The sequence below is a fragment of the Rhinolophus sinicus genome, chromosome 15 (genome assembly GCF_057876585.1).
Source record: "Rhinolophus sinicus isolate RSI-liver-muscle chromosome 15, RSI-T2T, whole genome shotgun sequence".
Classification (NCBI taxonomy): Eukaryota; Metazoa; Chordata; class Mammalia; order Chiroptera; family Rhinolophidae; genus Rhinolophus; species Rhinolophus sinicus.
In genome coordinates, this window is record NC_142515.1 from 90,626,997 (window position 1) to 90,653,707 (window position 26,711).

At 35.5% G+C, this 26,711-nt stretch overlaps 1 protein-coding gene across 6 annotated transcripts in view; it reads left to right on the top strand.

Moving 5' to 3' along the window:
- Positions 1–26,711, top strand: part of PPP3CC (protein phosphatase 3 catalytic subunit gamma) — a 74,322-nt gene that overhangs the window by 7,579 nt on the left and 40,032 nt on the right. For 4 of the 6 annotated variants that reach the window (XM_019714490.3, XM_019714500.3, XM_019714473.3 and 1 more), the window contains exons 2-3: positions 23,405–23,602; positions 24,498–24,622. In XM_019714490.3, the coding sequence (XP_019570049.1) occupies positions 23,405–23,602; positions 24,498–24,622 (323 nt within the window). Of the gene's footprint in view, positions 1–15,583; positions 15,733–23,404; positions 23,603–24,497; positions 24,623–26,711 lie in introns of those variants that run through there. The other 2 variants (XM_074338252.2, XM_074338253.2) reach the window with 1 other exon arrangement.

Here is a 26,711-nt window from a genome sequence, read left to right on the forward strand (position 1 = left end):
CACTCACCAGTAGTTTTATATTTTTCAGTCCAAACCCATCTGCGTAATCATCCCTTTCTTGCAGTAAATGACTTGATGTCACTTGTTTCAGGGGATCCCTTGCTGAAGTCTTCGTATAGGCTCCATGCTTTCTGGTGCAACATGATGCTGTCAGTTGGAACATTTTCTGTTCATTCCTTCCACCCCAAATTTAATGCCTTTTCATCTTAACTACATACTTGTCATGTACTGTAGCCATAATTTTGCAGTTTGAGAGGTGAGACAGCAAAACTAGCATGAACTTCTTTTCTCTTCTTCACAATTTCATGAATGGAAGATCTGTTCTTACCGTAGAGCATAGCAACCTCAGCATTTGATATATTTTTCTTTCCTTATTGGGTGGAGAACTTGCACCTTTTCACTTAAAGGAAGCACTGCCAGCTTCTCTTTGGTGTGTCTGAATTGCCAGCATCGCTACTCTTGCATTTTGGGGTCATTATGAAGTAAAATAAAGATTAAACAGTAGATCTGATAACTCAGATGGCTACTAAGTGACCAACAGGCAGGGAGGTAGTGTGTGCTGTGTGGAGACACTGGACTGAGGGCGGATACCTACCCCAGGTGGGACCGAGCAGGACGGTGTGAGATTTCATCACGCTGCTCAGAATGGTGCACAATTTAAAAGATAAGAATTATTTATTTCTGGAATTTTTCATTTAATGTTTTCGGACTGTGGTTGACCACAGGTAATGGAAACCAAGGAACGTGAAACCGTGGATAAGGGGGGACTATGTATTACTTTCTTTCCTCATTTCACACCCCATTCCCAAACCCGCTTTACTACTACTTGTATTTCCCTAGAATGCCAAGTTGTCTTATATATGTGAATATCTTGCATTACTTCTGTGTGGAATCTTGCCCCCCAAATTGACTAGCCCCTATTTATTGATCTTTCAAGATTTAGCCAAGAGGACCTCTGAGCAGCTTCTTTTCCTTTATTAGGAGGCGGCATAGAGTAATGGGCTTTGAAGTCAGACATATATCTAGATTCAAATTCTACCTCTTTTAGTAGCTGCATAACCTTGGACAAATCATTTAACCTTTGTTAAACCTCAGTTTCCCTATCTGAGGAAGAGGGATAATAAAACCTATCCTACAGGATAGTCGTAAACAAACTCCACAAAGTGCAGTGACTGGCACAAAGTACGTGCTCAATACATGTTAGCGACCACCATCGTCATCAGAAGAAGAAGGGTTGGCTATTGTCCCTATGTGCTCCCAGGAGCAATCTCACTGCTTTACACATTTCTTTAAATATTTTTATTAGTTATCACACGAAACTGTTAGTGATCACACTAAACTGTTCTCTTCAAGGGCAAGAACTGTGTATTCTTAAGGCTGAATACACTGCCCAGCATATGGGCGCTTAGTCAATGTTTAAGTGAAGGCATAAGAAGCTTCTTTTACAGGAGGGAGACAATAGGAAAGAGCACAGGCTCTGCTAATTATTAGCTGTGTGACTTTTGTTATTTATATTCCTTGCTTCAGGTTTAAAATGGGAGGTAATAGTACCTACCTCAGAATTTAAAGACTGTTTCATACTGTCTGGAAAGTGCTTAGCATGGTGTCCTTACTGGTGCTCAATAAATCTTAGCTGTGTATTAAATGAGTTAATCTTCAGTCTTGAGATTTGACAGCTGTTTGACTTTAAGTGACATGTGTGAAATGAGAGTTTGAGGATGTATTGTATTTTATGTTTTCCAAGCTTAGTCTCCCTAGCTTTTGAAAAGCTTTAAACCCAGAGCACTTAATAAGAAAAATGGTGAAAATTTCCTTTTCTGTAGTATAGATAGTATTTTGGAAATCATGTATTCATAAACAAATATTTGATGAGTTTCTACTACAGGCAACATGTGTCTGATTATACTTAGAAGCTTCAATACTGTGTTGAAAAGTACTCAGTATAGCATATAGCAGCCTCCAAAAATGTAACAGAAAATTAGAACTGTGGCGCTCCTATGACTAATACCACTCAGATGACTAAATTGTAGACTGTATCTGGTATGAAATGTTTGCTCCCACACTCCATCAATTGATAATCCTTTCAAGTTTAAACTTTGACTGTTGATGCGTGCTCTAAAAAAGATAAGAATTAATTTGTGGGGTTATTTTGTGTGTGTGCCTAGGGACATTTTATTCTTGTGACCTAAGGCTTTGTGGAGGTTTCAAAATAAAATATGGTGGTTTTAATGAATGGCCAGAGTAATAAAGGTGGGTTTGTCCATGAAAGCAAGTTTGTTATTTTTGTACTGTTTTATTAAAAACACATGATGTCACTATAAAGTTACTGCTTCTGTCAGACTCTCACTGATCATGGTTGTTAATTGGTTCTAGGACGGCCAGTTTCTAATAGTTTGAAAGTGAGTTCTGTGACTTTCAAAGTACAGAGGGAATGGTCTGAAAGAGCTATGTCAGATCATTGAAATAAAATTACTTGTTCTAATAGCTTAAGAAAGGATATGAAAGGTACACGTGACTATTAGTAATAATATATAGTATAATCTCTTCAGCAGTTTTTAACTGGTTTGTGATTGGAAAGGCAGGTGAGTAGATTAGGAAATAAGTCTGCAAAAGTAGGGCAGGCTTGCTGGCTTAAAATAGGAATGAAAGCCGGGTTATTTGCAGTGAACAGAGATAGCTATTTAGGTAAATCCTAGTGCCCCATGAGGGTAAGACCACACAATAATCTAAAAATAATAGCGTATGGGCCGATCATGTTTGAGGTTTACTTTTCATACCGCAGGATTAATGTGGTCATCACGAGTGTGGCAGACCCGCATCCAATGTTAGGTCTATTTACCTGAAAACACGTACCATTTATGTGGTGGATGTATATTGCAGCAATCTACAGAATTACATTTGATGTGAAAAAGCTGCGCAATTTCTTCAGTGTACTTTAGAAACTAAGTTTAAAAACTTTATTAAATTTTTATTTTGGCAATTATAGAGTCATGGGATGTTGCAAAGAAATGTACACCCTCCCCTAGGTCTCTCCACAGTGTCACGGTAGCATGTCACAACCAAGAAATCGACATTGGCACAATCCGTAGAGCTTATTCAAGTTTCACCAGTTATACACGGACTCCTGTATGCATGTGTGTGTGTGTGTGTGTGTGTGTGTGTGTAGCTCTGCAATTTCACATGAGTAGCCTTGTGTAACTACCACCATAATCAAGATAAGTAACGTACCATCACCACAGGGCTCCTGTGTTACCACCCCTTTGTAGCTACACCATCTATGTATTCCCCCACCAGAAATTCAGTTTTATAGTTTGGTTATTGTTTTGAATCATGGAGCAAACCTGGTTTGTTTAGGTTTTTGCTCCTGAGTTGGAAGCATTCTAAAATAATTTTTATTGAAATACAGGTCATCTCACAGCAACTGACTAATGGTAAAAAGCTAGGTTAAAATGTCTTAGCAATTTGGGAGCAACGAAAGCTTTCTTAGATGAATATGTGTCGGTGTAGAATGATGATTCTGCTCTGGTTACTAACCAGAGCTTAAAAACCATGAAGAAGAAATGGGTATCTTGGCCCCATTCCAGATAAGTATGGAAAGCAATGTTCAGTAAAAAAATGCAAGTTGCAAAAGGATACACAGTATAATACCATTTACATAAAAATCTTAAATATACTATATTGTGTATAGATGTATTTGTAATAAAATCATATACATGTGGGAAGGATATACAGCTATTTAAAGGTACTAAGTGCCTCTGGAGAGGATGGAATAAGATGGGTGGAGGCTGTCTTCATTTTAGTTCTTAAAAAATATTTGAAACAGAGATGGCAAACTTAATATTTTAAATCTACATGGGAGGTACATGGGTGTCAGTAGGATTTATTATTTCCCATATCGTTTTATGTAAAACTATTTTTTTTTAAATATTACATTAAAAATATCCATATATAAGTATATTACATATGTATCTGGAATTTGCACTTTTCTCCGTTGTAGTAAACCTTCTGTTTATTTTATTTTGGTGCCAAGAGTGGAGTGCTGCTACAACAAATATCTGAAAATGTGGAAGTGGCTTTGGAACTTCCAAGAGACCCCGCATAAATCTCACACTGACGCCTTTCCTTGATTTGTGTAGCCATCACTGATATCCCCTTTATAACCTTCCATACTTACAGTCTGAACCATTCAGTGTATTTCCTAACTATTCTGTGTTTATATTATGTCATCAATATAATTATTTCGTCTGCTTAAACAGAACGTAAAATTCTTCAAGGTAAAGTCCATGTGTTAAAATTGTATAATCTATATATTATCTACACAGTGTGAGTATGTAGTAGGTTCCAGATAAATATTGGCTTATTTAACTTAGAATATAATTATTCCCCTAGTATTTTTGAATTTTACTCAAAGAACCCTACCAGCTCTTTGTCTCCTGTAGATTTCAGAAGTTCAGGTTTTAACAAATATCACTGTTATCCAGGATTCTAGGAAGGCTAGCTGTAGAAACTTATATCTACTCAATTATACAGTGTTTTGTTTTTCAGTTGGTAACATACAACTGTCTTACAAAGGATGATACTGGATAAATAGATTTGAATTATAAAGCTCCCCAACTGGTGGTGTGTGGGAGATGAAGCTGAAATGTCAGAGTTTTTTCATAAAGAAACAAGAGGAACTGATGATGGTACATAGTCTTTCCTAGCACTTATTGTTAGGAAAATAGAAAGGTAGTTAATCGTGGTCAGTGAATTTCTTCAAAGTTCGCTGCTTTTAAATGAAATTAAGGTCAGCAATAGTAAGTAGAATGATAAAAGAATAAAATGCTTCATTTTTATGAAGAAAAATAGTGTAGTCTTAGCATGTGGCATTGTGTGTCTCACATATTGAAGTTGACCCCAGAAAGGTAAATTTAGTGATTTGTTGTTGTTTTTTGAAATAGCTCTTCTCTTTTAAGATAGAGCTACATTATCTTTACTATTCCCTCATGCAAACCAGGCGTGAATGAAGTCTTTGTTATGAACAATATTTGAAGTCCTGAAGTTTTTTTGATGATTTTGCATGTCTGTGTGAGAATTAGAGTGGATTCAGGATGACCCTAATACTCACTGTTACTCACTTTATGTGTTGTGTTGTGTGTGTGTGTGTGTGTGTAAGAGATAGTTATAGTTAGTTTTATCTAGAGTTGTGTAACATCCTTTTGTTCCCATGAAGTGTATCTTGCATATGAATGTCATTTGTTAGGTGTTGTACCTACATTGGCCTCTCAGGGAGATTATTGTTGTTCTAACCCATGAATATTTTTTGATTTATATGTTAAGAAGAAGTATTATAGATTATTTGGTAAAGCAGTACAGCAAAAGAGGGTAAGAGCTTAGTCCCTGGGATCAATTGATCTGGGATCAAGCTCCAGCTTCTCCTGTTACTCACTATAAGATATTAGAGAAATTTTCTAATTTCCCTAAACCTTGGGTTCCTCATCTGTCAAATGGGGATAATAATACTAAAGAAATCCTAAAGAATCTATAAAATAACCATTAGTAATTGGCAAGGTCAAAGGATACAGAGTGAATATACAAAAATAAATTGTGTTTTTATATACTACCAGTAAATAATTGGGAAATGAAATTTTTAAAAAAATTCACTAAGTATATTACCCCAAAACATAAAATACTTAGGAATAAATTTGATGTACATGTGTAAAATCTCTTCACTGAAAACCATAGGACATTGCTGAGAGAAATGTAAGCCCTAACTATAAAGGAAGATCATGTTCCTTTATATTATAATATAATATTGTTTAGATGTCAGTTCCCAAACAGATTTATAAATACAATGCACTATCAATCAAAATCCCAATAGTATTTTTGAATAGCTAGTGGTAAGCTGATTCTAAAATTTATATGGAAATGAAAAAGAATAAGTAAACCAATTTTAAGAATGAAGAGCAAAGCTGAAGGGCTCACACTACTACCTGATTTCAAGACCTACTATAAAGCTACAATAATCAAGACAGTGTGGTTGGTACTGTTGAAAAAATAGACAAATATTAGGTTTGTGCAAAAGTAATTGCGGTTTTGGACTGTGAATTTTAAATCATTATAACGAAACCATTATTAATCACAATAGGAACCATTACAATCAACACATTTTTAGATTTAATTACCAAACCGGAAGAGATTTTGAATCTTGACAGAAAAATCTGTTGATATATTGATGATACTGTTAATGGCCTTTCATCTTTCTAGCCTTATAGAAAGAGGTGGTGAATTTTCCTCTGCTGACACCCAGTGGCACCCTGATTGGTAGTATTACTGTTGGTTGAATAATGTACAAGTATAATAGAGTTGTATATGTTTCTAAATTCTAATTTTCTTTTTAAAATATGTGATATAATAACATGGCATAAAATTTTAAAAGACATGTAGCAAAAAGTCTTCTTCCTATCCCCGACTCTGGGCCACCAGTTCCTTGCCTTCGGGATGTTCAAGCCCACCACCAAAGCCCACCAGACACATACGTATAGTCAGAAAGAAGTTACATTTGTTTAGCTTGCTGCAGCAAGGAATAACACACCAAAATATCTGGGGGGCATCTCAGAAGGAGGGAGTTTAAAAAGGGGACATAAAGGGTTTTAGGAGCTGAGATTAGTCAGAGAGGGATTTTAGGATGGCAGTTAGTCTGAGCAGAGATTGACTAGAGTATGTCATTTAGGTGAGTTACTGGAATAGTCAGTGGTTTTATCTTCAGTACACGAGTCCCTGACAAGTTACTATCAGATAAGTATGTCTTTGGCCTTGGAACATGATGAGCTGATGTTAAAAAAGGTTTGAACTTAGTCTGTAATGCACATTGTGGTTTGGTTTGGTTCAGTTTATCTGTTTTATAAGTCATGGTGTTTTTCTGAGTGTTTGTGAGCAATTTGTGGTTTCTGTTTCAATTCTCAGTATCTGCTTCGGATCATTTGTTAACTAAGCTGGAGGAATTACCATTTAGGGGAAGTGCTCAATCAAGGACTGAACCATTATTAGATAGATTGTGAATGTTTATCAAACGTTTGATGGTAGTACTTTTTACCTCCATGAGCACCAGCCCATTTTGTGATTTTTCTTAGGCCATCTTTTATGGAATCATCTGGCATGATAATGGCTGACTACAGTCTTTAAGACCCTGGTGACCACACACATGGATCCTGCAACAGACAAAACCTCAAACAAAAATTATTAAAGTTTGAAACAATGTCTCATATACCCCATATCTATTTGGATTTTCCTTTGGTAACCAAGTAATTTTTTCCTCTTTAATTTGAATATAGATTATTCACCTTTGCCAGTATCTGAATACTTAGTCCTATATTTGGTGACTGTCAAGGATAAAGGCCTTGGTAGTACTAAGAATAAAGAACAGGTGTTTATTTATAGTCTAGAATCTTGAACCAGCAGATAGAGAGAAGAAAATAGCCGAGAGAATATAAAGGGCAAAATCATGCAAAGTACATGATAATCAGTGGCTTCTGGTATCTGATCTTGGATGTAAACAGTCTGTTCACATTGTCTTCTGCTTTGGGACCAAAACAGTTCTGGAAATCCGGCTCAGCCACACTGTCTTCCGTAGCAATGACGTCAGAAATATACGTAATTAATTCTCCATCAATAGTTAGGAATGCTTGATGCATACCTTTGTAGTTCTTTTGCTGTGTCGCCACAAGGCTCAATTTCTGTTCTTTTTTAATTAAAGTTTATTGAGGTGACAATGGTTAGTGAAGTTACACAGGTTTCAGGTGTACAACTCTGTAATACATCATCTATGTGTCACATTGTGTGTTCACCACCCCCAGTCAGTTCTCCTTCCATCACCATGTATTACAAGGCTCAACTCCTGATCTTTAGATTATAGCTTGGAATTTTAGGTGAATGTAAGGAACAATCAGAAGCCACTTGTGGATGTTGAGTCTGTAGGTTCTAGTTAATTTGCTGTATTAACCAGCATTATCAGAGTAGAAGAGAATGGAATCTTAAAGTACATAATCAGTTTTATAAGCAAGTTAGTGAGTGATTATTCTGAAAGTACATACATGTTATGAACAGAGAGGACATTAACAAATCTCCAGTCCTTTGATTTATCCTATGAAATATCTTATGAATTTCACCAATACAAGCTTATTTAAACAAAGAGATAATCTTTTTGTAGACAGCTGTTGTGTCCCTCTTTGTATATGAACGTATGCTTTCTTTAACCTGAAAGATGCACAAACACTGAAGCATATTTACTTTGAACACATTTCACTTACACATAATTAAATTTAGGAAGGCAGAACTTTCCTTTTTATGTATTAATTTTTTTTCTTTTAACCCAATTTTACTAAAGCAAAGAGCTCTCACAATAATTTTGAGTTAATTAAAAGTTGGAGAATGCCAAGTAAAACCCGTAGTTTCTATAATCCTTCAAAAACATTTTTAATAAGGTAAAGGACCAAATCTTTATGTTGCCTAATGGTCATTTAGTATAAACCCAAAGATATCGTAGCTGTGAGAAACATCTTAACAGTTTTTATCATTCTGAATTTGGAGAAGGACAAATTCAAGAGAATCGGCAAGTGGTATGTTATGACATCCAAAGATAAGAAATACTTACAGGCGGTATCTTGAAAAACACAGCAGTATGTGGCAGCGATTATTAGGAATGTTAACTTTTTTTTCCAAAAGTAAGGACTTGAAAAAAAGATTTTTGAGTATGTCAAAAAGCACAGAGAGTTAACAGAATATTTTGATGATTTAGGAAATGTCTCATCTGGGCGTAGAATAGTTTTGCTCTTTTAACAGAAAATAAAATTTTGCTCTTTGTTTATTATTCATGAGAGAACTTGCATTAAAAGGACCTATGAAAAGCCTTTATTCCTTATGATAAACCTCTCACACTTGACTAAGTGTGTCAAACCTTTTACATAGTTTATTTCTCCCTTCAAATTTTTTTTTTTTTTTTTTTTTTTTGTAGCTATTACAAACTCAGACAATAAAGTATCAGACCTTCTACCCTTGTGGTATACTGTCGAATTTGTCTTTCACTATGTTTCACCTCTTGGCACAAACAGAAAAAATTTCCCCCCAGCTTTATTGAGACATAATAGACACATAACATTGTATAAATTTAAAGTATACAGTGTGATGTGATACTTATGTGTATATATACAGTTGTATGTATACAGCTGATGTGATACACATATATAGCAAAATGATTACCACCATAGCATTAGCTAACAACGTATTAACACAGACATTTCTTATTTTAAGACAAAATTATTCCATTTTTCCTAGATAAGCAAAACCACATCTGATATGCATTACATCCCCCTGTCTTCACACACATGTGAAGGAATGTAAATCCTTCAAAATCAGTATAACTGAAAGACATTATTATAGTTAAAGGTTGAGTGAGAGAGAAATTCTGAATGTTAGAAATTCCTGTCACCTGAGTAATCTTCTAACTTCCAGAGAGTTACAAACTATAAGGGCCTTGTGTTGTTTCTTAAAAATTAACTAATCTCTAAATTCTTTTTAGGGCGATGCCAATTAGCCTTTTCCCGTTTTTGCATCTCCTAGGCACATCAAAATATGGATTAGTTGATAGAGATCAGGGAGGCCTATTCAAGTCTTGAGTTTGATAAGTGCTCTTTTTATCCTGGGGTTTGGGATGTCGTTCAGGGACGCGGTTTGAGAATTTATTTGAATTGCATTTGGAAGCTTCCTCATATTAAGGAATGCAGACCATCAGATATTCAGAATTCTGCTTCCTTTATTGTCTTAAGGTCCTCTCAAATAAACAATCTTATTCATGTTAAAAGTTCCCCAAGAGGTCATTTGTAATACAAACTTTTTTGGTGAAATTATGCCTTTTGCTGAGTTATATTCATAATCTGAAAATGTGAAGGAAGCAGAATAAAGGAGGAACCCAAACGGTGGAGGAACAGAAGAGACAGAGATTCAGACAGAAAAGTCCATGTGACCTGCAGCCATTGGTAAAGATGGCGCTTTTGCAGTCACGTGTCTCCAGATGACCTGAAGTGACACCAAAGATCAGCTGTCATCAATTGAGGGCTGATCAGAACCTCATCCCCCGGCAGACAGAACTAAGCAAAACTGTTCTCAGGATTATAAACACCAAAGACAGTCCTTAGGATGTTTTAGAAAAAGTGACCCAGTGCAGTGTGTCTAAATTACTGGTCTAATGAGGCTTTCTGAACTTGTCAGCTTTGGGGCTGGCTGGAAGACAGTTATCAGGCCATGCCTCTCCTCTGCCCATGGACTTCCTCGCACAGATGGATGACATTCAAGATCCTGAACAAGCAGAGCAATGATAGGAACGCTGCTGATGAGGGAGAAGCCAAGTGTCACTCACTGTACAATCTGCTAAGACTTGAGGTCAGAGGCCCCTGGGTCCTGAAGTACTCAGTAAAATTATTGGAGCTCAGAGACCTCACTGTCAGGCAGGGTCTCCTCGAGCAGGTGGCAGTCCAGTGACCTCATATGCGCCCCTATTACAAAGTTGTGGGTCTCCCCAGAAATAAGATCAGCTGACTCTTAGTGCAAGTGCCAGCTGTTAAATTGTAGGACACCCCAAAAACCGCCTGCCAGAGACTATCAAGGATTTACCTGTAGTTCAAGAAAAACAAGTTAGGTCCATTTAACTTGCTGCAAGAAGCAGAGAGAACCAGAGGAACTAGGAATCTTCCTAAAAGGAGAGGCAGTTAGGAAAGACTACTCATCGGATGCTGTTGTTAGATTAGGGATGGTTGTTAGATTTTAGGGTGGACATTTGTGATCTAGGCGAGCATTAGTTAGAATTTGTAAACTAGAGAGGTTGCTAGGTCTCATGAAGTTTTAGTGTTAGGTCAGATCTAGCATCTGTGCAGTTACTGTTAAATTATAATAGTTTGCCTGAGGTTTTATCTTGGAACATATGGATCTGAAGGATCTGGTGGTAAGAAAGTTAGAGTTTAGATAGTCTGTGATGCATGTGGTTTGGTTTGGTGCAGTTTGTCTGTTTTCTGAGTCAAAGTACAGTTAAAGGTTGTGGCTTCTGTTTCGATTCTAAGAGGCAGCTGGTATGAGTTTCTTATGTATAAACGTATATTTGAAATTGCTGAAAGGCTTTAGAAAAAAACTGACTTTAAGTATTCTGTATTCGTTTCTATTCGTTTCTATTGTGTAGCAAATGACCACAAACTTAGTGTCTTAAAACACCATGTTTAGCTCACAGTCCTGTGGGGCAGAGTTCTCTGCTCAGGGCCTCGGAGGTGGAAAGCGAAGTGCCCACCAGGCTGAGTTTGCACGTGGAGGCTCCGGGGAAACAATCTGCTTTTAAGCTCATTCAGGTTGTTCGCAGTTCCTTGTGGTGGTTGGAATGCAGTTCCTATTTTTTTGCTGGCCAGTCAACCAGGATACCACGCCCAGCTCCTGGAGGCTGGCTGCATTTCTTGCTATGCCCCCTTCTGTCTTCAAGCCAACAATGGAGAACTTACACATCGAATCCCTCTCATGGCAAATCTCTGGACTCCTACATACCGGATCTCTAGATCCAGACTTGAAGGTCTCATGTCAGGCCCACCTGGATAATCTCCTTATTTTAAGGTTAGCTGATTGGGGACCTTAATTATGTTTGCAGACTTCCTTCACAGAAGTGCTTAGATTATTGTTTGAGGGAATAACTGGGAGAAGGTGTGTGTACCGTGGGCCAAGAATCTTAGGGGGTCGCTTCCTGTCTAGCATAACATCTTTTTAATGTTTTGAAGCACAAGCCGCAGAATTGCCTGTGTTGTCTTAGTAACTCTTGGCTATTTATAGATGTAACTTAAATTTGAGGTTGAATTTTTACCGGTAAGAGTCAGATTGGGGTACAGCTCAGCTGATCTGAGAAAAGTCTTATTTATTTATGTATAAAACTGACTAACATAAGGGAAGTTATTGACGATGGTATTGCCTTTTTTTTTTTTTTTTTGCCCTTGGCATCTGTTACTTTTCTTTTAAATAAAGTTTATAAAAACTTGAAAAAATTGGAATGTAGGGCAAAGTAGATAGAAAAAAACAAAACCATCTGTGATCCAAACACTCTTGCTTATATTTTCATTATTTTCTTCCAATTTTTATTGTTCACTTAATAGACGATCATTATGAAATAGTTATACTGATTTCTTAAATATATGTATATTTAATTATAAAAGTAATATAGGGTCATTGGAGAAAGTTAAAAAATAGGAAAAGTAGGAAGAATGAAATAATTTGGAATCTTGTTACCTCGAGCTAATACTTGGGTATATTTCTTTACTACCTTTTCTAATGCATTACTTAGTCACAGTTTAGATTATATTGTATGGATTTATTTTTGAGTAGCGTTAACACTGGAACATTTGTAGATTTTAAATAAGTGGCATTTGACATCTCACTTACCACTTAGTAGTTTTTTTGTATCTTAATCTTTAAAAATGATTTTATATGAATTTGTTTTACTTTATACGTGTGCCTTTTATTTTTTAAATTTTACATATGTACGTATGTGTGTGTATATGTATGTATGATATATATATGTATAGGTTATAATATTTAATAAAATAGTAAAAAAGAAAAACTCCATTGTCTGTCCAAATTGGCTCATCCCTAAGGGTGCCTGACAGTTGAGTTTTCACTGTACCTTGTATATTATTATCATTGATGGACCAAGGACACCGGCATTTCCATTGGCTCCTCCCTTTTGCTCCTTGAGATAAGACAACCATGGCTCTGGCATCCCTGGGGGGGGATTGGGGGGGGACAGCAGCTCAGAAGAAGAAAAGGCTTTAAAAAGAGGTCTTACAAGAACTTAGTAACGGCTTCTTCTGGCTTCTTACACTGACTGAAATGCCAAAAAGTCTCAGCCTAAGACGCAGACTGATATCTGGCCTCAGTGTGTCATTTCCCTACTGAAACACTGATATACTGGGCTCTCTAGCTCTGAATTTTTAAAGAATACCGAAAATCATTATTTGAGTTACTTGGTAGTGAAAATAGTTTGTTTTATTACTTACTACTACTTTTGAGGAGAGAGGGGAGGTAAAGACAAAAATCTTGTTTTGTATTTTTTCTTGCAAAGTGTTCAAAGTGTGATTTGGATGTGGTCATTAATTACGTCAAGAGAGGTTCTTTTTTTAACAGTGTGATTAAAAAAAAAAAAATCATTCTAGAAACACATTTCCTGGGATTGGGAAGGAACTGAAACAGAAGACGTGCACATGAGTGGAAGTCTGATATCTGAGTTACATAATCTTCCTGAATCACCCAGGACTTCTGGGTCTGGGGTTCAAAGTGAATAAAGCCAGACCTGAAAATCTTTGGTACTAGGACTTCTGCAGTTTTTCCTTAATTTTAATTCGACTCTGGCTGAGGTCAACTAGACTTAAGTGTTTTTGCATCAAAAAGCTTTTTTTTTTTTTTTTTTGCTTTTTTGTTGTTGTTATTGAAGTATAATATATAATACAAAAGATTCTAAGTATACAGCTTGATAAATTTTCACAAAGGAAACATGCTTTGTGAATGTTTCCAGCATCCAAATCAAGAAATAACATTACCTAAAATAAGTGTTTAGGTAATTTTCTTTCAAGAAGGCTATGTAGGTGATATATTTTCTAGTCCCTTTGATTCTGTAAAAATGTTTTTATGACCTTCACACATGGTATAGATTATTTGGCTACATACAAAATTTAATATTAGAAATTTAGTAGTCCAGAAAACAAAACTGCAGCTATTGTGACATAAGTTTTTTCTTTATCCTTGTAATTCAGTATTTTTTCAAGAATGTATCTCTTATTAGCTTTTTCTGAAATGCAGCAATCCAATCTAAAAAAGTTAAAACAAAACTTTCTAGCTCAGAAAAGTTTTCTAATTTATGTTCAGTATTTTTCCTGCCACATTGGTTTAGTTTATTTCTTCAGGAATATTATTAACTCTTATTTTGGCTCTCCCCCCTATAGTCTCTATATGTCATCGTCTCATTATTTTCGTATTTGTCCTTTTCCTTCGCATTCTAAAAGAACTTCTCTAGTTTGTCTTCCATATCATATACTTTATTTTTAGCAGTTTGATTTCTGCTCTTTGCTCTCTCCCAGAGATTCTTCCTTATCTCAACCATCCTTCCTTTCATCTCATCCTTGCCTTCTGCTCTTATTACACAGAGGCCATGTTGCCTTGTTTTTTGTGTTTGTTAACTTCATAAACATGTCTTTTGGATCTTATAATTTTCAATGCGTTGGTCTTTCATTGAATCTTTGGGATAGTATTCTTTTTCCCTTGCCATGTAGAATTTTTGTCTTTTATTTTTTTAACTGATGGCCCCAAGAGCCTATTTAGTGTTTGGTATGTAGTAAGCGCCCTACAAAATACGTACTTGCAGTCTTAAACTTGAATTGAGTTGAGCCTGGGCTGAGGTCACTGAAAGGCTGATTCAGCTGGGGATATTGACTAGAGCACCTGCTCTCTTGGAGAAGAAGCATTCCAGGAGACCAAGGCAGAAGCTGAAAGCCACGTCTGCTGCAACTTATTAGTTAAAGCAAGTCACGAAGGCCAGCTTGGATGCTAGGAGAAGGGAATTAGACTCCATTTCTTGATAGGGAAGGGGCAAAGTTACATTGCAGAAGAGTGGACTGGGAAATACTGTTGCAGCCATTTTTGGAAAATAAAATCTGCTACAGACATTGTAACAGCAAAATATGTAACAATAACAGATTTCCAAAAACTGGAGATTGGTTAAATAAATTATAAGTAAGTAAACTGTGGTATCTACCTATGAGGAAATATTTTATGATTTTTATAGATACCTATGTATGTGTTTATGCATTATGATTTGTCTTGATCAAAACTTTATTACTACACATAGAACAGTGCCTGACACATAGTAGCAGTTCAGTAAAATTATTTGAATGAATGCCTTGAAGATACTTGGTGAATTGTTGTCAGTCATTTACAGTTTTTATGGTGAGAGTTTTCAGTTTGTTCTGTTTCCTATTTTCATATGTATTTTAGTTAGAAGTTAAGGGATATTACATCAGGAGTTACTAGCCATGTTTCAACTGGAAACTGCATTTTGTTTTGAATCAAGTATTTCTAAAATGTATGCTTTACCTTAATAGTTTGTGTTTTTCGCATTTTTATCCTTTCTGTTTATTTAATAAGAAAAATTATGAGTTTTGTTTGTTTTCACAACTGGCAAATCAGAAAATATTTAGTATATACAACTTCTAATATGGCATCCTAAATTATTTTGAAACATTGGAGAACAATCTACTTTAATGTTTTTCCTGTAATATTAGTAGATATTGTCATTTGGTAATAGCTTGGAAAATATAGAATTGCCCATTTAAAAAGGGGTCTGATTTAAAGGTATTGTTAGAGGCATTGGTAATTTGGCTTTTTATTTTTTTCTTCTATATAGAGAAAGTATTGACAGATTCTGTTTTCAGGAAATTGCCATAGCAAATATTTCTAATCTTACATGCTCACAGAATTTGCCACTCTTTATCAATAGGTGGAATCTGTCTCCTCTCCCTTTGCACTTGGGCAGGCTTGTGATTGCTCCAATCAATTGAGTATGGCGGGAATGACGCAATGTGGCTTCTGAAGCCACGATAGAAAAAGGATACTGGTTCCTCCTGGCTTTCTCCTTATCTTAAGATGCATGTTTTGGAACTCAGTCACCATGGTGGGAGGAAGGTCAGTCACATGAAGAGGCCACCCATACATATTCTCATCCAGAACCTGAGCTAAGCCTCAGCTGACAGCCAGCATGAACCCCTAGATGAGTGAGTGACTGGACTTTTAGATGATCCCAGGTGCTTGCTGTCACGTGTCCAGTGGAGACCCCAGGCATCGTGGAGCAGGGACAAACCAGCCCCACTGTGTCCACTGTTTGAATTCATGGTCCACAGAACCTGTGAGAGATGATAACAACAGTTCTTGTTGGTTTAAGCCACTAAGTTTTGGGGTAATTTGTTACACAGTAATAGATGTTCAGTACATACAAGTTCTAGAAATCTATCATAGAGAAATAATCAAAGATTTAGAGAAAAACAGGATAATGTTCACAACGGTATAATTAATAATAGTAAATAATTTTAAAAAAATTAGTCTAACCATCCAACAGTAAGAAAATGGTTAAATTATGATACATCCATTATTTCCGTAAAGAAATTAGATTTGTCTGTTTTCAAAAAGAAAGTGTAAGGAATTGCTATCAAGTCAGTTCTGTTATAATGATTGTCAAAACTCATTGAATTGTATGCTTATGTAAATAAAGATGATTAAAGGAGGAAAAAAGTATGTATGTTAAAGGACACATACCCAGAATATATCAGAACTTCTATCAGTCCGTGGAAAAAGTATCTGAAGTAAATTTTTAAATGGACAAAAGAATTAATTAGGCGTGTCCCAAAAGAAGATCGTCAGATGGCTAATAAACAAGAGGACAGGTGCCCAGTATCACCACTTATCAGGGAAATGTTGATTAGAGCCACAAAGAGATGCCAGTAGACACTCAACTATAATGGAATAAAATTTAAAAGCTGATCAATACAAAGTGCTGGCAAAGATACGGAGTAACTGGAATCCTCCCAGCCCGCTGGTATGAGTGAAATGTTTGGCAAAACCTGTGCTTCCCCATAACCTTGTACCACACTCCTGGGTTGAAGGACTCCCAAGAGAAAGGCGTGCTTATGGCCACCTTAAGACAGGTGGAAGAATACTCATAGCGACTTGACTCCTAACGCTCAAAATCAGGAAGCTTATCTAGTAACACCTTTGGCTGCGCCTAGCCTTATTAATGCAGTTATGCTTAGCATTTAGCTATCTGCTTTTAGTTTAATGTGTGATGTTAATGAGAATTTATGTAGAGCATCATCCCCCACAAACCCCAATTTTCTAACTTTTAAAACTTTTCAAATTTCTTAAAGCCTTTCTCGTTAAAGCAGTTTGATTTCAGATGACTAAAAGAAAGAACTTGTTGCACAGATTGCCTAGAGCACCAATTATAAAAAGGCCAACTTTTTATCTGCATTCAACCCAAATATTCCCTTGCTCTTAGATCATTCCTGAGTTTCATTATTTTTAACTGCTTTTAGAATCTTACACTTTAATTTCCTGTTTGAATAGTGCTTTTATTTTTTTGTGGGTTTTTTTTTCACTATACTAGCTAAGTTTGCTCAGATTAACTATTTAATGCTGTTGTGTTTTTTGAGTAAATATTCTAGAGCAGTGCTGTTCAACATAACTTTCTGAAGTGATGCAAATATCCTATATTGGTGCTTTCCACTGTGGTGACCACTAGGCATGTGAAGCTATTGAGCATTGAAATGTGGCGTGTGCAACTTGAGGAACTAAATTTCACATTTTAATGAATTTTAATGTATTAAAATTTAAGTTTAAATGGCTACATGTGGCTGGTGCCTACCTTCGCAGACAGTACAGCTCTAGAGTTAAAGAAGGATGAATTGAGAAAAAGACAAGTATTTAAAGTGATATAAAATTAGGGGAAAATAGTGCATTCTTGTTATGATTAAATTAGAGCAATGGTTCTTAATCCACACATGAGACTCACCTGGAGAGCGTTTTGAAATACCAGTTTCTGTGTCACCAATCTAAAATCAATTGAATCCAAATTTCTAGCAATGGAATGAGGACGTTATACAGTCATGTGGCACATAACAACGTTTCGGTTAACAATGGACCACGTATACAACATGGTCCCCTGAGATTATAATGGAGTGGGAAATTCCTATTGCTTCGTGATGTTGTAGCATTAGTAGCATCACAGTGCGACATATTACTCACGTGTTTCTGGTGATGCTGCTGTAAATAAACTCACTGTGCTGCCAGTCCTATAAAAGTACTGTGTACTGTATTTTACTGTACGTTTTCTGTTTAGATATGTTTAGATACTTACCGTTGTGTTACAGTTGCCTGCAGTATTCAGTACAGTAACATCCTGTACAAGTTTGTAGCTGAGGAGCAATAGGCTGTACCATTCAGCCCATGTGGAGTAGGCTATATACCGCTTAGGTCTGTGGTAGTGCACTCTATGATGTTGGCATAAACAACGAAATTGCCTAATGATACGCTTCTCAGAACATACCCTTGTCATTAAGCAGCACACGAGTTTTCAGAAGCTTCCTAGGTTATTCTAACGTACAGACAGGATTATCAGTGAATTATAGTCGTGCTTCTTTGATCTAATGTGTAGCTGAGGATCTTGTTAACATGCGGGTTCTGATTTCAGTAGGTCGGAGCTAGGGCCAGATATTTAGCATTTCTGACAAGCTCCCAGGTGATTTTGATACTGTTGATCCCCAGACTACACTTTGAGTAGGACGGAATTTTAGGATGAAAGGTTGAGCAGGAGTTTGCTATGTCTGAGAAGAACATTTGGTTGCATAATTACAGAATTCAACAATTGTTATCTGGCTCAGACTTAATTTGTATGTCTCAACAGTGAATGTGCATATAGTATATACCTTAAAGTACTTATTTAGAAATTGATGAAGAACCAAACTTTTTCCGCTGGACAGTGTCAAGGGAAGAGGTTTTGTTTTGTTCAGATAAAATGGTCAGGGAAGAAATCCCTGAAGAGGTAACATTTGAGCAGAGAACTGAGTAGAATGAAGGGGCTATACTAATAGCAGCCACACTATAGCAGTGATTGGGGTTCAGCGACCAGCTCAACAGATAAACCCAGCAGCTTTTGCCACTGAAATAACAAAGATCAGAGCAGAAATAAATGAAGTAGAGACCAGAAAAATCAATAGAAAAGATCAGAAAGTTAAAAGTTGTGTTTTTTTTTGGAAAGATTAACAAAATTAATAAACCTCAACTAGACAGAAAAAAGAGAGAAGACTCAAATAAATAGAATCAGAAATATAAAAGGAGACATTACAATTGATACCACAGAAATACAACGGATCATAAGAGACTACTATGAACAATTATACACTAACAAATTGGACTGAATCATGAAGTAGAAAATCTGAACAGACCAATAACAAATGAAATTGAATCAGTAATCAAACATCTGTCAACAAAGAAAAGCCCAGAATGAGATGGTTTCATTAGTGAATTCTACCAAATATTTAAAGAAGAATTAATGCCAATTCTTCTCAAACTCTTCCAAAAAATTGAAGAGGAAGGATCGCTCCCAAACTCATTTTTTGAGGCTGGCATTACCCTGACACCAAGGCCAGATAAGGAAACTACAAGAAATGAACACTACAAACCAATATCCTTGATGAATATAGATGCAGAAATTCTTAACAATATGTTAGCAAACCAGATTCAACATTTACCATGATCAAGTGAGATCTATCCTGGAATGCAAGGATGATTCAACATATTCAAATCAAATGTGATACACCACATTAATACACTGAAAGATAAAAATGATGATCATCTAAATAGATGCAGAAAAAGCATTTGACAAAATACATCTTTTCATGATAAAATCACTGAACAAACTGGTTATAGAAAGAACATAACTCAAAATAATAAAGGCCTTTTGTATGACAATTCCACAGCCAACATCATACTCAACAATGAAAGACTGAAATGAAAACTTTTCCTCTAAGATCTGGAATAATACCAGGGTTCCCACTTCACCACTCCCATTCAGTATAGTACTGGAAGTCCTAGTTAGAGCAATCAGGCAAGAAAAAGAAATAAAATGCATGTAAATCAGAAAGGAAGATGTGAAATTATCTTTGTTTGCAGATGATTGTCTTATATATAGAAAATCCTAAAGACTTCACCAAAGAACTGCTAGAATTAATGAATTCAGTAAAATTTCAATATACAAAATCAAGATATAGAAATCAGTAGTGTACACTAATAACAAAATATTTGAAAAAGATATAAACAATCCAGGAAGGATAGCATCAAAAACTATAAAATACTTAGGAATAAATTTAACCAAGGAGGTAAAAGATCTTACACTGAAAACTACAAGATTTTATTGAAAGACATAAAAGAAGACACAAACAAATGGAAAAATATCCTGTGTTCGTGGATCAGAAGAATATTATTAAAATGTCTGTACTACCCAAAGCCATCTATAGATTTAGTGCAATCTCTATCAAAATTCCAATAGCATTTTTCACAGAAATAGAGAAAACAATTCTAAAAATTTGTATGGAACCACAAAAGACCCCAAATAGCCAAAGTAATCCTGAGAAAGAAGAGCAAAGCTAGAAGCATCACACTTCCTGATTTCAAACTATACTATAAACCTATAGAAATCAAAATGGAATGGTACTGGCATAAAAATGGATGCACAGACCAATAGAACAATCGAGTGCCCAGAAATAAACTTGTGGTATATAGTCAACTAATATTTGACAAAGGAGTGAAGATAACTCAAGGGGAAAGGATAGTCTCCAGTAAATGATGTTGGGAAAACTGGATAACCACATGCAGAGGAATGTAATTATACCCTTAACCTTACACCACTTGCAAAAATTAACTCAAAATGGATTAAAGACTTGAATGTAAGACCTGAAACTGTGAAATTTCTAGAAGAAAACATAGGGGAAAAGCTCCTTGACATTGGTTTTCGTAAGCTTTTTATGGATATGACACCAAAAAGCACAAGCAACAAAAGCAAAAATATCTGGGAGATACATATTTTTTTAAATGGAGATTTAAAGTTTAATTGGAAAGTTCCTGCTATTTCCTTCATCACCAAAACCTAGCAGGATTTCTTTTAGTCTTCTCAAGACTGTGGCTGTTTCCACTCCTATGAATCACCGTCAACTACAGTGTGTATAGAACTAAGTAAAAGAAGGGAGGTAGAATTCAGAGCTTCTAAGATAGTTAGGAGTAACTTGAGGGGCAGTAGGACCCACTCTTTTCAAGCTGAACATTCTTTTTTCCTGCTTTGACAGACACTGATTTTATTTGCCTTAACCTAAAAACCTAGAAGTCTTCTGGAACTTTCTGTTATGTGTGTCCCAAGCCAACCTTAATTCCTCTTAATGTTCCTGGCTCAGCTGTGTCCCATTTCTCCTAGCAGGGTATAATCCCCTTGATCCATTTTAACCTTTCTTTTGCTTTCATTTAACTGACTTGTGTACTTGTTTTGTTTTAAATAAATTGCAACTGAAACATTTGAAAGAAAGAAAAAAATAACTGAATTTCTCCCTCAGGAGCTCTTTAGATTGTTGTTATCTCTACTTACATAACTTTTATGATATATAAGAAAAGTGGGTTCCCTTTTTTGTAAACTGTTCTCTGATTACAACTGAGTAATACTGGAGGAAAATTATTTTTATTAGTAGTAATAATACTACTGGTAGAAGTAAAATAACACTACCTTTGTTATGGTACTTTTTTTTTATGATTCCAACATACTTGATTTTATATTATTTCATGTTTTTAGTTTATTGATCAATTTCTTTGATTTACAAAGTGGGAGATTAAAAAGAGCAGATTTTCTGTGGGGTTCATTTCAAAACTGGGAAAGGGCTGAACCTAAGAATTTAAAAACCAAAAAGAGGTAAATTAAGTATGAAAAGGGGAATGGTTAAGTGTGGACTCTTCCATTTCTCTATTTTTGGGATCAAGATTTCAGAGGACAGGTGGTTCTCTGAAGTCACCCACAAGAAATTAGATTAAATATATCTCTTGATTGAGCCTCATGTAAATTTCTCTAAAGGAAGTTTCTCTGAAGCTTATACTCTTATTAGTTTTGGTAATTCTTTCTACCTTTTTTTAATTATAAGGATGTCAAACATATTACAACGCTAGAGAGCACCGTATTATATGAACTTCCAACTGAACATCACCCAGTTTCGACAGCTAGTAACTCGCTCCGTCTTTTTTCATCTGTCCCACTGCTTATTCCCTGTCCCCTCATTATCTTAATATAATTGTGTCAAATAACGTATGATTTCATCTGAAAATATTTTACTAAGAATCTCTAAACTATAAAAGATTTTTTTTTGTTATTGTTAAACACAACCATAGTACCATTACATTTTAGTAAAAATTTCAGGAAACCTGTTCAGGACTAACCTTTCACCCTGTCTTAGAGACTCACCAGGTGAATAAATGAAAGATTTACCATAATATTTTATTTTTGTTTTATTTTAGAAGTAGATTATCCTATTAAAATAGTATATTGATAATCCATCTTATAACACAGACTTATTTATCCTTCAAATTGGGATACTTTTGAGGGTGAAAGGGGACACTATTAACAATTAGTTGAAATCTAGGCCTGACCTGGGTAAACTGGGATAATATATATCGTCCTTTATCTCAATGTAGTATTTATTGGTCAATAGCTGCTATTGTATTTTTCAATGAGCTTTGAATAGTCAGAATGAGTCAAGTGTAGCTAAGAGCATGACAAAACTTACCATAGGACTTTCTTTACTTATAAACAGTACAAAATGATATGACTAGATCAAGTCTAAAATTTTTAAAGTGCCTGTAGATTTCAACTTAGTTCTTAATAGCACTTCCATAAAGCTAGAAGTGGAACCACCAGACATAAATCACATGTTAAAATGAGCCCCTCCTTTTAAATTTGTGGTTTATAGACTTGTGGCTATCAGATCACAGGGAATCTAAAGTAGACTAAATTATAATGTTGGTAAATGAGGCAATTTTAAAATGTTAAAAATATTTGTTGTTAACGTTGCTAGTTCACCATGAATTTATATAAACTTTATATCCATTATAAGTTGAAGTTGTTGGCATTCCAGATTAGAAAACACCACTAGACCTTCCGTATCTGTTCTTAAGAATATGCTGTTACTATATAGCAAGTTATTCTCAGGAAGGGCTGCCTCCTTTTAGTGGGGTTCTTGTTATCAGTAATATTTTAAGCAATTATCTTTTAAGAATAAAGTATACAACTATAATTCCCCTGATCAGGAAAAGAAATCAAACTTCTGAAACATAAGGTTTCATTAGGTCAGTTCTTTGGAAGACATAAATGCTCTTGTGTCGTGATTTCTTTTCCTCTTTTTTAACCACAGTTTTTCATTTTTAACATCTTTTCCATAAATAAATATTCGTATTGTCTAGTCCCTTGTCTCACTTTTAGCTTATTTACTGAATCAACTTCAAGTCTTCAATATTTATATGTAAAACATTATAATTTATGCACACACACGTACACATACACCTTTTAAATGACTGACTTTAACCGTGGCCTTTTTAAAAATTGGAATCGATCGTTTATGATATACAATATCTTGGAATTTTTCCCCCACATAGTTCTTGTGGTATGGATATGGAATCATGGTACTATATTAGGTTTCACTTGTTACATTAAAGAAATGTGTTCATGGTTGTTCTCTATACATTTAAGTATTTTAAATAATTTTTTCTCTCTTTTTAGCTGTTCCCTTTCCTCCAACCCAGCGGCTTACTTTGAAGGAAGTGTTTGAGAATGGGAAACCTAAAATTGATGTCTTGAGAAACCATTTGGTGAAGGAAGGGCGACTGGAAGAGGAAGTAGCCTTAAAGATAATCAATGATGGGGCTGCTATCCTGAGACAAGAGAAGACCATGATAGAAGTAGATGCTCCAATCACAGGTATGAGAAGTGTTTGCATGATGGTACTAAGAGTTGAGAAATGATCACAAATAACCAAGTAAAATGTGTGATGGGGCAGCCAGATGGCTCAGTGGGTTAGAGCACGAGCTCTCAACAACAAGGTTGCCGGTTCAATTCCCGCATGGGATAGTGGGCTGTGCCCCCTGCAACTAAAGATTGAAAAACGGCGACTGGACTTGGAGCTGAGCTGTGCCCTCCACAACTAGATTGAAGGACAACGACTTGGATCTGATGGGCCCTGAAGAAACACACTGTTCCCCAATATTCCCCAATTTAAAAAAAAATGTGTGATGATTTTTCTAGGAATTAGGAGACGTTTTTAGGATTGTTTAGTATATTTGTGGTTCACTAAAGAAATACAATTTGGGGGCCGGCCCGGTGGCTCAGGAGGTTGGAGCTTTGTGCTCCTAACTACAAAGGCTGCGGGTTCAATTACCACATGGGCCAGTGGGCTCTCAACCACAAGGTTGCCGGTTCGACTCCCCCAAGGGATGGTGGGCTGCGCCCCCTACAACTAGAAACAGCAACTGGACCTGGATCTGAGCTGCGCCCTCCACAGCTAAGACTGAAAGGACAACAACTTGAAGCTGAATGGCACCCTCCACAACTAAGATTGAAAGGACAAAAACTTGGAAAAAATCCTGGAAAAATACACACTGTTCCCCAATAAAATCTTTAAAAAAAAAGAAATACAATTTAAAATGTTTATTATTTCCAGTAGGACTGTTTCAGTATTGCTAGATTTACTATAGTTATAGAGCAGTCCAGTCAAAAGTGAAAGTGATTTAAAAGTTAAACTGTGATCTCTATTGGTATAATTCCCTTTTTCTTTTAAAGACATAATTTTTTACCTCACCCTGTGTCTTTTCTCTAGTGTGTGGTGACATTCATGGACAATTCTTTGACCTGATGAAGTTGTTTGAAGTTGGAGGATCACCTAGTAACACACGCTACCTCTTTTTGGGTGACTATGTGGACAGAGGCTATTTCAGTATAGAGGTAAAAATTAAACTGGATCTGTTGGAACTATCATACTGTCTTTTTTTTTTTTTTTTAATCACTTTCCATTCTTTAGTAGAAGAAATTTAAATGAGAACACTGACAGAATTTATAAACTTTGTTACTTTCAGTAATTAAAGTGATAGAGATGTTTTAATTGATATAAAAATATTTTCCTTTTATGTTTAAAATATAAAACTATTTTAGGACCTAACGCAAGGCTTGAGGATGGTGGACACATTCCACTATATATAGGGAGCACGTTCATATTTAACGTCCATTGATTCAGCTGTACATGCTTGGCAAACAAAAGAGAACTAACTTTGAAATAGGGTAGGTAATCGAGTTTATACTGTTCCAAAATAAACAGGAGATGAGAAAATTGAGTCTGCTTGCTGTTCTTGTATTTAGTTTTGCCTCTCCCTCAGAGTGTGTACTGAGTATGTTTTTGGTGATTAAAGGTTTATTGTTCATGTAGCATCTCTCCTAAACACAACTCCACTGTCTCACTTGGGGCTCAACCAAAGAAGCAGCAGTTGTTCTAAAACTGCCAGAAAAATAAATGACAAGAGAAATAGACCTTCCTCTTTAGTTAGATAAGCAGGACCAGAAAAGTTCAATGTTACCTGCCAGTTCCTCAAGTTCATTTAGTATCATCTATGACGACAAAGGTTAATGAGAGAAACTAAGAAAAAGCACATTTTCCCTCCTGCTTAGTCAATTCCTAGTCTCTAAATAGGTCCCTGGGCTGGATGGAGATCATACTCGCAGACAATAACATTGAAAAGCTTCCCTCTTCCTATGAACATCATAGTTCAATAGACAATAAGTCAAAAGTATGGATGTTTGAAAGACACATTGAATGTTTATTTCTTTGTGTGTTTGCTAGCATGAGGTTTTAGAGGCTGAAGAGAATACAGAACTTAGTGAAGTTTTAATTAGTCATTTAATGAAACAACTTTTTCAAAAGATAAATATTGTGCCAAATCGTCTGATTATTAACTCACATACTTTAAGAAATTTCAGTGCATTAATATATTCAATAAAGCACATACAAAAAATCCACAATGATTTTTATACACATAAAATATATTCAGAATATTTTGTTACGTGTATTTTTCCTCATTCATCAACGAATGTTCCTTGAGTGCCAACTTTATGGCAGACTCTGAGGATAAAATAATTAAGATTCATGCTAGCTCTAGGAGCTGACAATCAAATAAAAAAAGTACATTTATGAATAGATCTTTCAGTATAATATGAAATTGTTTATTTAATCATCAGCAGTATTCTTCATGTTAGGACCTAGCACCATGCCTGACACATAGTAGGCTCTCAGTATTGTTGAATGAATGAATCTGAGTAAGTCATAGTTTGTATTTGGCTTTATCCTGTTATTTGATGTTTGGCTAACTTAAAGGGTTTTTCTGGACATCTTAAGTGATAAATGAATCAAAACTTTGAAGGGACAATGCTTTTTATATCAGTTTTAAATCTAAACTGTAGGGTATATCTAGTGTTTGTTGGAAGTCATTTACTTATAAGCCACCAAGATTATAAACTTCTGTAGGTTACAGCTTAGTCCAACATGATACAAGTATATACTTGAACAATAATTTTTTATCAATGTTTGTGATGAGCACAAGTGTGCTGTTTTTGTCAAGTGAATGAAAATAAGATAATGGAACCCCTATTACAAATTTTTGTTATAAATAGTTCTCTTTTTTTTTCTTGTAGAAAAATTGGGAAATGCAGAATCTAAGAAAATAAAAACTTTTGTAAATCAGAGATCATTGCTGTTTACCTTTTATTATATTTCCTTACAGTCTTTTTTTCTGCATTTATGTTTGTGTATATATTTTTTAAAGAAAATTGAGATCGTTTTGTACATCACTTTTTACAGTCTTTTTTCCTTACTCAGCATTGTATTGAAAGCACTTTTCTCTATCATTAAAATTTCTCCAAAAGCATGATTAATGGTATAAACACCATGATTTATTTCACCATTCCTCTGTTCTTGGATAAATAGATTTGTAACAGGTCCTGCTTATTGCCTACCTTTTTTCTCCTTCTTTACTGTCAAAATCCC